Raw genomic sequence first — 13,374 nt, forward strand, 5'->3', positions numbered from 1 at the left:
CAGCGATCAAGTTTTTGTTTTTATGGAGAAAAATGCAAGGGGAAAAAATACACAGCGTTCTATAAACAGCGGGCGATGACCCAGACATTTACAATAACTTGTTGCTTTGAGCCAATCATTTTTCTGTGTCTGACCCTTGTGTTGTTATTTATCATAATATTTACACAGGCATTGGTAGCATTGCAAGAGAAAGCTTTATTTGAGTGAAAAGTCCAAAACAAGATGTCATGGTCGAGCTAGCATGCTCAACATGGGTACATTAAAACAAAAACCTGTAGGGCAAGAATTTATTTTGATCAGAACATTATTTTGTAGCATATTTCATCACACTAATCCTGCTACTTCATCCGCTTCTGTGAAAAATGTCATAATAGGAAAGCCTGTAGCCTTGTGTCTCAGGAACATAACTTGGATCTGGAAGGTTGGTGGCTAAAGCCCAGATGTAGCCAGAATAACATATATGTCCAGCTAATGGCCACCAGCAATGCAACACCAAAACAAACAGCCTCATAGTGCCTCCTATAACATAATCTGTGAGTCTAAAGTAGCTGTGGCACTGTCACACGGTCACTGGCCACAGTCCCCCCACCCCCACAGAGCCTCAGTCACTGTCAGTCTCCCCCAGCAGACAGGTACGGACGATGGCCTCTGTCATCATGTAGGGGTCGCAGTTGGCAGCTGGGCGGCGGTCCTCAAAATAACCCTGGCCATCCTTGCCCACGCGACGTGGGATACGGATGCAGGCACCCCGGTCGGCGGTGCCTGCGGAGAATTGGTCGATGCTGGGGGTCTCGTGGACGCCTGTCAGCCTGCGCTTGTTGTCCTCGCCACCGTGCATGTCATAGCAGCAGATATGGTGGGCGTGGCGCTTTTTCAGCTTTTCAATGGCGTCTTCTATGTGTCTGATGGAAGGAGGAGGAGCAGAGGGCAATCAAACAATTAATTTGTTATCACACTTCAGTCAACATATGTCAAGTAAAAATACGTTGTCACTGTAAAGAGTTATTTCATTTGCTGTGTGTATATTTATCCATACAATCACTGAGCACTTGGTAGACCTTGGTAGACACCAGCTTGCTAATGTAAATGTAATGTAAATCAGCTAATCATGTGGCAGCAACTAAATGCATATCTCAGAAACTGTTGATCTCCTGGGATTTTCATACACAACAGTCTCTAGAATTTGAGAATGGTGCTAAAAACAAAAAACATCCAGTGTGCAGCAGTCCTGTGGGCAGAAATTGCTTGTTAATAAGAGAGGTCTGAATGGCCAGACTGGTCAAAACTGACAGGAAGGTGGCAGTAACGCAAATAACTACACATTACAGCAGTGGTATGCAGAAGAGCATCTCTGAGCACACAAAGCATCAAACCTCTAAGTGGATAGGCTTGTCGGATAACTAGTCCATATATAGCCTTTGAGAGACTTGATTATTATTAATTTAATGAACTCTCTAAAGGCCTACGTGTTTAAGTGCTCTGTTAAACCATTTTTGTGGAATGTTATCTGGTTGCCCTCTATCCTGCCCCCCTACGCTGACTTTATCACTTGGCTTGGGTTGAAGAACAGCACAGATCATCTGTGTTGTTTTAGTACATTTAAAAATTTTAATCAGCTTGTGAGTTGTACATTTTGATGAAGGTTGATCTGCCTATCAAAGAATTTGGGTGTTAAAATTGCTGGATTTGGAAATTGACCATATTTCACCGTCACTTCCCCGACAGGCTACAGCAGCAGAAGACCAATACCTCTGAAGAATAAGTCTAGTGAATACCCAATAATGTGCTCACTGAGTGTGTATACAATCACTGAGCACTTTAATAGGAACATATTCTTCCCTACATAGTCATGCAATTCTCTAATCAGCCAATTGTCTAGCAGCTGTGCAGTGCATGAAATCATATAGATATGGGTGAGGAGTTCAGTTAATGTTCACATGAACCATCAGAATGCGAATACATGTGATCGAAGTGACTTTGGCTGTGGAATGATTGTTGGTGCCAGACAGGGTGGTTTGAGTATCTCAGAAACTGCTGATATCCTGGGAATTTCATGCAGAACAGTCTCTAGAGTTTGCAAAAATGGTGCGACAAATAAAATAAAAACCAGTTAACAGTAGTTGTGCGGGAAATAAATGACTTGTTAATGAGAGAGGTCTGAGGATAATGGCCAGACTGGTCAAAGCTGACAGGAAGGTGACAGTAAAGCAAATAACCACACACTTCAACAATGGTATGCAGAAGAGCATCTCCGTCAAACCTCTAAGTGGACAGGCTACCACAGCAGAAGACCAATAAGTCAAAAAAATTTAGTGTGTCACCATGTGTATATAAATGTGTGTAGTGCAATGCCTATTCTCCATGCATAATACAGTTCTGTACATTTCTCTATGTGTAGTATAGTTTGTGTGTCTGTACATTTCTCCACATGTAGCAGAGTTGTACACTCACTTCATCCCTCCCTCTTCTCTCATGGCCTCTGTACTGAAGTTGGTATGGCAGCCAGACCCGCTCCAGTCTCCCTGCACGGGTTTGGGGTCCAGGTTTGCGATCACCCCAAAGTCTTCACACACGCGGTGCAGCAGGAAGCGAGCCATCCACAAGTGGTCCGGCATCTCTATACCTTCACACGTGCCCACCTGGAACTCCCACTGCCAGGGACAGGGATAGGAAGAAGACAGGAAATAAAGGAGGGAGCAAAAGAAAAAGTGAGGTATAGAGACTGATACAGGATATTGAGATGGCAGGTATGTCATCGGCCAGATTGTAACAGATTTGCTACCGATAATTCACTTGCATTCTCATAAAAACCTGCGTTTTTAACACTAGTGGCAAACCTCAGATACATCACCAGTTGAAACACTTCGATGGCAGGGTTGGAAAGAGGGTTGGAATCGATCAAGTTGTCTGCTCTGTATACCTGAGAGGGCATGCATTCTGCGTTGGTACCGAAGATCTTCACTCCAGCGTATACGCAGGCCTTGTAGTGACTGTCCACGATGTCTCGGCCAAACGACCTGCCCGCGCCCACTCCGCAGAAGTATGGGCCTAGGAGAGCCAACAAGTGAGTCCCACAACTATAATGCTCCTTAATTCATTTATTCCGTTTAATTTCAGTTCGTTTTGTGAACTCACTGAAACAAAAAAGGAATTTACCCCAAACTGACCATGATTTTATGGTAGCAGTGTAAAAAAACAAAAACAAAGTGAGTCCACAGCAGTCATACTCTTCATATACCTATCTGATTGCCTGTCTGTATCAGGAATCGCTGCAGTCTGGTTCTACTGGTTAAGTATATTGGCACAATTGGTTTGCGTTATCTGATCAGGCCAGGGCTTAAAACTTAGCTTCCTTTCACAGTAGGTGGCTGAGACTCAGAATCTACAACACCCAATGCTCGAAAAATGCATTCTCCTTTCCTCCAACCAAATCAGAGGAGGGAACGAGTGAAGGAAAAGAGGATTTATGATTTAGACACACCTTTTTACCAGATCCCATGAAGGTGAAAGGGAAGGATTTGCATTTATTTGTGTGTCTAATGAGCAAGCTCTCTCTCCCTCTCGGCAAATAAAACACACCTGAAAACAGGACTTACTGCATATCCTTGTGTCTAGCTAGTCTCGTCGGCACATGACACTGTCATTTTATATTCCACCATTAGGTCCTTAGTTGTTCAATATAAAGCTTCTTCATATAATAATAATGATAATAATAATAATTAGTATCGCTATTATTATTATTATTATTATTATTATTATTATTCAAATTCATATAATAATAACATTAAATTAACTGTGATGATTTCAGGACAACTCACCCTGCGGTCCTGGGAACCCCCCCTGGGGCCAGCTGTAGGGGTGCCCATCCATGCTTTGCAGGACGTACTCTTGTTCCATCCCAAACCAAGGCTGAAAATGCTCTGCTGCCTCCATTGCTTTAGTGCAGGTGAATCGTGTGTTTTGCTCTGGACAACACAACACAGGCATAAGGACAGGTAAGGGTTTCAGATGTGCAGCAGATGGGGAGAGGTGGATCCACAAGTCGATCGTTTATATGTCACACTTTCCTAGAAATTACCTCCTTGCTCATGAAATCTTCAGGAGCCTCTTAACTCCTGGCTCCTAGGTCATTCGAGGAACTTTCAACAGATTGGAATGACCTTAATGACTGCATACCTCAATCTATTTCAGGGTCAGATGAGGAACAAGGAGACAAGGCAGGGTAAAATAAGTAATTGGAATGAGGCCAAGGATTCCAAATACTTTGAATTTCATTATAAGTGCAAGTCCAGGGAATGCATACAGGTGGAGGTGGGGTAGTGATGTGGGGTGATGAGGTGTGATGAGGTATAGTCCAAAGGAAGGGGGGAAGCCTAAAGGGGAGGTCAGGTATAAAACCCAATGCAAGAGGAGAGGGGGCCTCCCTCCTGGTTACAACAACAATAAACACCAGATCAGGCAGCAAGTGACTCCGGGCCGGATCTGCCCCTGTTCTGACTTATTTCGGGCCAGTGCTACTTTCAACATTGTGAGGTGACTTAATGCTATATTTGTGTCTGAGTTCTTAGGAACTATAAACACTGGGCATGTGCACATTGTACAGATAGAGGGGTATGTGGCAAATTCTAAATGTGCTATAGGGTGGAATGGAGCGGTGAAGGCTAGAGATTCTGATCACAAGGTGCAGTTGGGCTTCAAAAAAATAATCAGTACACCCAACAGGCACTTTTGTTGTCTCAGAGCAGGGGGCATATACTTCAGCACTACCTGTTGGACAGTGAATGAGTGAGCGTTTCTGGGCAGAGCGTGTGTTTGTGTCCGCTTTCTTTTACTGATGAGAGGGGGACACTGTAGTACTGAGCTGAAACACAAACAAACTGGAGATTCCGAATCAGGAGGAAAAAAGACTAGATGTAAAAACAGCGACTGCAGATGTGGGGAGGACTGTACCTGCAGGTTCGTGGTAGCAGTTGAGCACCTCACAGAGGACCAGCTTGTTGGGGTCACGGGTGAAGGGGTCCCGGAACATCCGCACGGGGATCAGGTACATGTCACCTTTGTAGCCCTCTGGTTGGTATGTGGGGGAGCCGAAATTCCACTCTGGGATATCTGCCAAAGAGAGGACAAAGTAAATATTCTCATAATTATTCATCATTATTACTATGGCTGATAAAAATACAAGGATAAAAGGATGGTAAAATAACAATTAAAAAATACAATTAAAGGGGGCGACGTGCATGCATATGTGTATACACATGATCACGTGTGCATAAGAACCCATTACCCTCAATGCTGCTGGGCTCACGATCCAGTGTTCGATTCTTGCAGCACAGACGCTCTCCGGTGTGATCAATCCAGACGTAGGTCACCAGACACAGGCCACCCTGGGGCAGGGCAAGGTAGCGCTGCAGCTGAACCTTGTCCAGCTGAGAGCTGAGTGACACTGAGGACATGACTGAGGGAGAGGAGACCAGTCAGAATGTATCTGTCCAAACTGTATCAGTGGGACACAGCAGAACATGGACTACACTACTATACTGGAATCTTGCAATCTGATTGGTTCATAGGGATACATTTTCTATATACCACTGCTTTGCGTTCTAATGCTTGTTTACAGTTCCAGTTCAAGCATCACTGATGATAAAAAACCATTAGATTCTACACGATGCATGTCAATCACCTTGCAGAAATGTTGCCCAGAATTTGCAAATAAGCATGGAAGCAGAGCTACACACTGCCTCCGCTTTCAAATGATTCTGAGACTATCCGATGCGGGTCTTGATTTGTGAGAGAGATTTGTGTCCGTAAGCAGTGGACCGGAGAAAGAAGAGCAAATAATATCCAAATAATAAAACAAATAGACGAAGGGACGATCCCTCTAATTTTGGACATTTTTTCGGACTACTGATTCCAATTGTGTGCCATGTGTGGTCTGATTACCGATGAAGGTCAGCTGCATGTCTGGTGAAGATGACTCACATGTTATTTGTCCAATTCCCATTGGACGTTTTGTTTTTGTTTCTCATTTGTGCAGTATGTTGTGGTGGAGTTCATGGGAGCTGAACACGCAGCAACTTCGGGTAGTGAGGACAGTCTGTCACACATTCACTTTCATTTTTTTTTTGTGCACAAATGTTAGACACACAACAGTTGGAAGACGGGATTCCTCTGGGAATTGAGACCTTTTAGCAGCTTCCTTCTGTCTAGGCCAAGTGCTTGAGTTTTGAGTTTATTGCATCCCTTTTCTGCATGCTTGCTCTCATTGGCTGTTCATCCACATAGGTTATGTCCACCTTGTTTAAAAGCTACCTTTTGGAAGGAAGGAGCTTTAGGCTGGGTTAAAGTGGACCCAGGAGTACTGAGGCTCTGGTAATTAAGGCTGGCTCAGACCTCCTACAGTTTTGATCAATCGTAAGGGATAAGTCAATATTCCCCCTATCCATCTGTGGAAACTATTCTTGTTGTGGCTGTGTCTCTGTTTCCTGTAGTGTGCTGTTTCCCAGTTTGACAGCCATCTTACGTTTACTTTAGTATAGCGAGGTGTTTCTTTTTGCCACTTTCAAAAGTAATTGTTTTTGTTATTACCATCGTTTATGTCTGTTATTGTGCATTTAGCACTAAGTCTCAATTGGACGCTGTCGGAGGTAACATCCTTACTAGAGACTGTTGTGTTTGTTCAAGCCTGAGTAACCTCGGTTAGTTATTGTTCTTGTCACGTTTCATGCTTGTCACGTCATGTTTCATGTTTAGTTATTGTCTTAGTTATATTATTGTCATGTCACGTATTATGTCTGTCTAGTCTCACCGCGTTTTTATGTTGTATTTCTTGTTACGTTTCATTTTCATGTCATGTTATGTTTCATGTTTCGTTCTCGTTATGATTTATTTCTTAGTCTTGCCATGTCACATTATATAATTTATTCATGTCACAGTTCGCAAACTTATGTTTCGTGTTATGTTGTTCTGTTCATTGTTTAGCATACACTTTTTCGTGTCTTTCTGCAAACCTTGCATTCATGCTTTCTCTCTCTCCCTTTCTGTCACTCACACTTCCCTAATTGTTTCTTACTAATCTACTAACACTGGATCAGGATAGGGTAATACTAACATTCTAACCTATGTTACCTTATGTTTCTTGTGCATGTCATTTACTAATTTACTAACGCTAGGGCAGGATAGGTTTATTACTTACAACTTCTAATTATCTCGTTAACTTGTCAATCCTCCACACCTGATTTCCATTCTCATGCTGCTCTCAAGCTAATTGTCTGCACCTGTCTACACCTGCATATAAGCTCAGTTCCATGTCATGTCTTTGCAAAATTGTTGCCTCCTGTTCGTCAGTGCATGTTTAAGTGGTTTGTCAAGCTATTGTCTGCTCGTTAAGATCCAAGCCTGTTTATTGACCATTGTTATTGACTTCTGTTTTGTTGACCATTGCCTGCCTGTACCACAAACTTTGCCTGCTGTCTTTGTGCTTCTGCCCCGCAGAGCAGACTTCGGTCTTGGCTCTTGCGCCATCATCGACCCTGAGCCTGCCTATCGTCCGTCTGCACTACTGCCCCACTAACAGCCTTCCTGGTTACTGGATTTTTGCGTGGTATACTGATTTTAAGATTGCCTTCTCCCTCGGTACAGCACTTTGGTTTTGGCTGGATTTCACGTGTATGAATTTCTTGTTTTTCGACTACACTCACTGGACATTCCCTGAATAAAGCCGAACCCCCCATGCAGCCTTCTTAGTTCTGTTAGAAGGATATACCTATTTGTTTGTGCTTTATGCGTTACTGTATTTTAAGTTGCATTTATTTTGTAACTGAGAGGCCAACATACATGGACTGAAGTTTAAGGGGAAGAGCGAACGAAACGAGAGTAGACACGGCTGTTTTTTTTTGCCTAAGTAATTCTCAGTTTCCTCATTCTTTAACATAACAGAGACACCCTTGCGCACCTCCGATAGTCCAGGGATTCCCGTGGCGGATTGTGTATTTAGATTACTTCCGCATAAGCCTCCTACCCAAGATGCTTATGCTCTTCGTTGCCTTCTTAATGCATGTTTGTTTTTATGTATTACACTAAGGTTAAATACATGAGTTTGGAGCTATCGCTCCTCCCAGTAAGAGCTGTACGAACCTCCGATAGCCCGGAGTGTCAGTATTAATGTATATTTGCCCTTAGTGTGTGGAGTTCACAGAGATGAAATGCATGGTCCTGGGAGACTGCCCCTCTCATGGGAGAGCCTCGCAGGACTCGCCGTCCGCCCAGGGTGCTGAGTTTGATAAGCCTTGGAGCAGTAGGTGCATTCAGTTGGCGTATTTGTAAATCTCCTGCACAGTCAGTTGAGCCTAGGTGAGCGCCTGTTGAATATCTGTGGTTGCTGACTTTCCTAAAAGTCAAGTTGTGTCCATCATCATTGGAGTGTCGCCTCTCTCAGAGGAGAACCTTGCGAACTCCGTCACTGCTTGTGCACACTTCCTACCCCGTTATTAGGATTCCTGCTTCGCCAATGGAACTAGGGGTTTAATGTGTTTCATGTTTTGTCTCTTTTTAAAAGCAATGAATTAGATTGTTAATGTTTTCCGTGTATGCTAGTGTTAGGGTCATTATTCCTGCTTTGTCAGTGGAATTAGAGACTGGATGTCTCGTGTGTCTTTTGTTTTCACTTTGCTGTTTCCGGTCCTAGGTAGGCTAGACCGCAGTTTTCTCCCTGCTGATCTTTGCATACCTATCTCATACTCGTCTCATCTTACGACCACCATAATCAGTAGGACGTGAGGTTGAGTTTCCCTGCCATTTGTTATTTCCTTGCTCGAGTCAGATTAGACTTCTCCCTTACGTAATATCTATATTATTATGTTTTGTAACCGTTTTATAAAAGCAATAACTCACTCCAGGCTGTGGCATATTGACATTAGTTTTAAATTTTTAATTACATTTTTTCTTGCTTTGGCTCTGTATTCCACAATTTTAGATTTTTAATCAAACAATTCACTTGTGGTTAAATGACAAATTTCCAACTGTTAAAAAAGAGTATTATAATGCTTTCACTGTGTGGAAATTACAGTGCTTTTTATAGATTGTCTCCCGATTTCAGAGCACCATAATATTTGAGACAACTGGCTTCACAGGGGTTTCTAATTGGTCAAGTCAGGTGTGTTCAATCACTTCCTAAGCACAGGTATAAGAGAGCTTTCAGTATCTAGTCTTGCTTTTCACTGCCTTTGGAGTCAACAAGAGGACCAGAGTTTTGCCAATGAAAGTTAAGGAAGCCATTATGAGGCAAAAAAAATCCAAATAAATTTGTCAGAGACACCAATCAAGGCCTACCAAAATAAAAAGTCATGTCAGTTGATTTTCTTCTAAATTCCAGCATCAATGCTTCTTAAAATACAGTAGCTTGGTTTGATTTGCTGGATTAGCCATTTTTTTTGTTTTGATTCCTCTTCTGGGATATTATTTTTGTTTTGTTTAATCTTTGCATAATAAATATTAAATAAAAAATTTAATATACCAACAATATATTCAAATATTATCCCCATGGACAGTAAGAAAGATGGTGAGGGAGGCCATACTGTAAGTAACCCAAGGATTGAAGTTTAAGACTTGCAGATATTGGTTGTGTATTGGTTTTTTGCTGCCAATCCCATGAAATACCTGTAGTCTGAACTGAAGAGGTATCCCATGGATATCAATGATTCTGAAAAGATCTGCATGGAGGAATGGTAAAAAATCTCTCCAAATGTGTTCCCTAACCTTTTCACAAATTAGAAGTAATCTTCACCAGGAGTTTTTGCACAAACCATTCAAAAAATGAATAATGGAATGGAACCTGTTTTCTGGGGAAATACATTTTTATTGGAAGATTCTTGGTTGATTCCATTGAATCATTAATAAGGGAGGTAATTACCCATTGTGACCACCAGAGGGCTGGGGCTCATTGTTTTCACCTGGTCTTCATTAGCGCCAGGGGAATTCTCCCACGGAAGAGTATTTAAGGCAAGTGCTGACAGTCCTTCAACGCTTTTGTGTCCAACTGTTCGCTCTTGCGCAAAGCCGGTAAAAGCACAAGGTGGACTCTGTCAGTTACGAGTCAGGTACTTTGCTGGTGTGTGTGACTTTACAAAGCAAAACAGGTAAGGAAGGCGTTCAGTATTAAGGGTTGTTACACTGACGCCTTCCTAAAGGGTCTTTGTGTTTTTATTTTTATTTTGGGCTCGTGTGAGCCGGTGGTAGAGGGATGTTGTCCCCGGTAATGTATTTTGGTTTGTATTTCTTCCTGAGCTGCGCCTCAAGGCCTAGTTTTTTTCGCTAGGTTGTATTTCATTTTGAATCTTGGTCTGTGACCGTCAGTGCTCACCTTTTAAGCACTAAGTTTGGTTTCTCCCCCTGTTCTGGGAGCAGATCTTATTTTCCGTTTCTGTGTATCCCTGTCCTTTACTTCCCGGAATTTTGTGGCAAACACGTTCGCGTGTTAGAAGGGTTTTACTCTTAGTCGCTTCTGGCTCTCCGCCCAGCCCCGACCTCACAATTGTATTCTAGCACATCAATTCAATTTCTGTAAATGATGCTGCAATTGTTTACCGGGGCAAGCTCCCCCATGTATAACCACACATAAAATAATTGTAAAAACAATATAAAAACCCACTTAGATAAAATATACTATACTATGTAATACTGTGATAAAAATGGAAGCCAACTTACTTGGGTGCAGCAGAACAGTCAATGAGAGAAGCTGTGCTGTGTAGATATTCTCTCCCTGTAATTTGATTTTAGTTTTTAAAGGGTGCTTTATGGGAGCTCTTAGTGACGTTGTGACATGTGACATGTGCATACATTGTATGCACTGAGCATACATGTGACCTCTCAACCATTTCAAACAATACACAGTGAAATTAACGTCGCACCTCCTGTTTCCTGAGCATTTGACCTACAGTACATGACATGACAACAGTGTGCATGATTATTTGTGCAATATAGTGGCATAACTACTTAAACATCATGCTGAATGAATTTGGCATGAATTTGATGAATCCTCGAGGAGGAGACTCAAAAACTACTATATAACACTCACTGCTGCCAACTGGTTGCACTATGACAGAAAGCCTCTCTTGCTATGTGCATGTGATTACACTCCAACAACAAAAATATGAATAATATGTGTTTCTAACACATGAAACAATGTACAGTAGAATGCTGTCCGCTTCCTTTTTGTGCAAGGTGTCATAAATTCAAGGCTGTGGCATAAATACACCATTCAAGATAGATAAAAACTTCCTTGCAACTTACCATCATGAATATTTGACATCATGCTGTCCAAATTTGGTATGAATTTCATGCACCCTCTTGGAGGAGAACGGATACTCTATATAAGACTACTATATAAGCTGGTGGCACTATGACAGTGAGCCAACATCTGTCAGGTTCTGTGTTTTCTGTTACCTGTTTTGTCTAAGTCTTTAGAGTTTTTGTTTATTTTTACTCTCTGTGCACACCATAGTCTGTCTGTCAATTAATTCATTCCGTTATTCGTTTCACCTGTCTCTCACTTCCTGATTGTTTCCCATAACTGATTGTCCCTCTCATTATCTGTGTATAAAAACCCCTGTTTGTGTAGTTTGTTGTCAGATTGTCATATGCGTTTGCCATACTATCCTGCATGTATTTCTATCTGATCTCCTGTGTCGAGGACCCGGCCCTAGGCCCCCCTGATGAGAGATTGACGTGGGATGGGTTAAGAAGGAATGCATTATTAACTCCTCGCACACACCATCGAGGTGGTAGTAAGAACGCCCGTAAGAAGAAAAATATGTCGTACAAAATAAATGTACAACCGTATATGGATACTGAGGAGTCTGAAGTCAGAGGACTTAGATTTAGGGTTTTAAAGAGCAAGGTTAACGTTCTGACTGAGAATACCCCAACCCTACAGGGGAGGGGCACAATGCCTGGCTAAAGAAAAAAATAAGGAAAACGGAAGGGATGTCAATACCGAAAGAATATTAAGAGGCTTCAAGAGCCTTCCTGATTATAGCACAAATAATTTATCGGATAGATTCAAAGGACTGACTATAGAAGAAGTTGGGGGATGATTTACACTCAGCTATTGGCTGGATGTCCTTTGTAGATCCCTTAAGGCGCCGCGGAGAGGGGCACCTGAAGAGTGTGTTGAGATGTTGGAGGGCACTAACTTCTGGCTTGTATGAAGTCAAAGTTTGGAGAGAGTCCAAGGAGAGATTATGACAGGGAGACAAATACCAGTGATGAATAGGTTCATTAAAAAAATGACATAAGAGCTAGTGTTTTTCCACTCGTATATTAAGATGGTGGAAATTCCCAAACTGGAGGGGCACATGAAATAAAATATTGGGGAAATTTCTTTTGAGGTATGAGAAAATGACAATTGGAAAAACAGAAATAATGAATATGGTCATTAAAAAACAAGTTACATAAGAGATAAATGTCTTCCCGCTTGAAATATTGGGGACATCTCTTATCAAAAAGGTAAACTTTTGTATGCAAAAAAGATATATAAGGAATAAGCTTTTAGACCTTAGGATAGGATCTTAGAATTTTGCCTCACAAGATATCTACGAGCTGTTGAAGAGAGAGCAACACAAGACAGCTGTAGTCACGCTCCCTCTGCGCGCCACTCCAGGATATGGATATGGAGAGAGGAGTGACGTACGCGGTGCGGACTCAGCTGAAGAAAGAGCCACGCAGAACAACTATAACCAAGCTGGAGTGGTAATTATAATCTATATTACTTGTAGAAGTAGGAAAGGTAACACATTATAAGTTTCCTTTTATTTTAATATCTTTTGTTTCTTATTAAGGTACTATATAAGGTAGAAAAATGTAGAGAAGTTATCATAGTTAGATAAATATAATATTCTAGGAATAATTTCTTTTTAAACGTCCAGAAGGGGGAGCTATAGGATAAGGCCAAGGCCAAAGAGGATGGGTATTTGAGGGGTGTACCTTGATTTTTAAACATCATAGGTGGAAAGGTAAATTAGAAAGAGCTAGAGGGGTATATGTAACTTGCATGTGATTAGCAAACTGCAAAAGATGATATGTACACTGTAATCTGTATAACTCTATTCTTTTGATTGATTATAATAAAGTATATCTTACTATAATCATATGTGATAAAGATTCTTTAGAGGAATACATTGAATACAGGACATCAAATACCAGATTTGCATCACACCCTTCACTTCGAGACTGGGCTGGAAGTTCAGTAGAACTTACCAGGGCTCCAGGATGTTCAGAGTACTTGAGTTCGTCCCCGAGACACCTCATGGTGAGGTACTGCTCGTGGGAACGTGAGGTCTGAGCTCGGCAAGGGGTCCGTGGCTCACGACACCTGTGTGA

The 13,374-nt window shown here is 41.9% G+C and overlaps 1 protein-coding gene across 1 annotated transcript; it reads right to left on the reverse strand.

Annotated features, from left to right (window-relative positions):
• Nucleotides 1–601: 601 nt before the first annotated feature.
• LOC133141849 (glutamine synthetase-like) lies at nucleotides 602–10,749 on the reverse strand. The gene is made up of 7 exons (XM_061262638.1): nucleotides 10,702–10,749; nucleotides 5,285–5,455; nucleotides 4,951–5,109; nucleotides 3,819–3,965; nucleotides 2,921–3,048; nucleotides 2,452–2,651; nucleotides 602–902 (listed from the first exon to the last, which is right to left on the reverse strand). The coding sequence occupies exons 2-7, from the start codon at nucleotides 5,451–5,453 to the stop codon at nucleotides 602–604; spliced, it is 1,104 nt and encodes a 367-aa protein (XP_061118622.1). The 5' UTR covers nucleotides 5,454–5,455; nucleotides 10,702–10,749.
• Between the last annotated feature and the right edge of the window lie 2,625 nt (nucleotides 10,750–13,374).

The sequence above is a fragment of the Conger conger genome, chromosome 12, assembly GCF_963514075.1.
Source record: "Conger conger chromosome 12, fConCon1.1, whole genome shotgun sequence".
NCBI classification, from domain to species: Eukaryota; Metazoa; Chordata; class Actinopteri; order Anguilliformes; family Congridae; genus Conger; species Conger conger.

Coding starts and splice junctions, on each gene's coding strand:
- LOC133141849 (XM_061262638.1), bottom strand. CDS start 5,453: ATGTCCTCAGTGTCACTCAGCTCTCAGCTGGACAAGGTTCAGCTGCAG. Junction 5,110..5,284: donor TGAGCCCAGCAGCATTGAGG/GTAATGGGTTCT, acceptor TCTCTTTGGCAG/ATATCCCAGAGTGGAATTTC. Junction 2,652..2,920: donor CAGAATGCATGCCCTCTCAG/GTATACAGAGCA, acceptor TGTCCCTGGCAG/TGGGAGTTCCAGGTGGGCAC.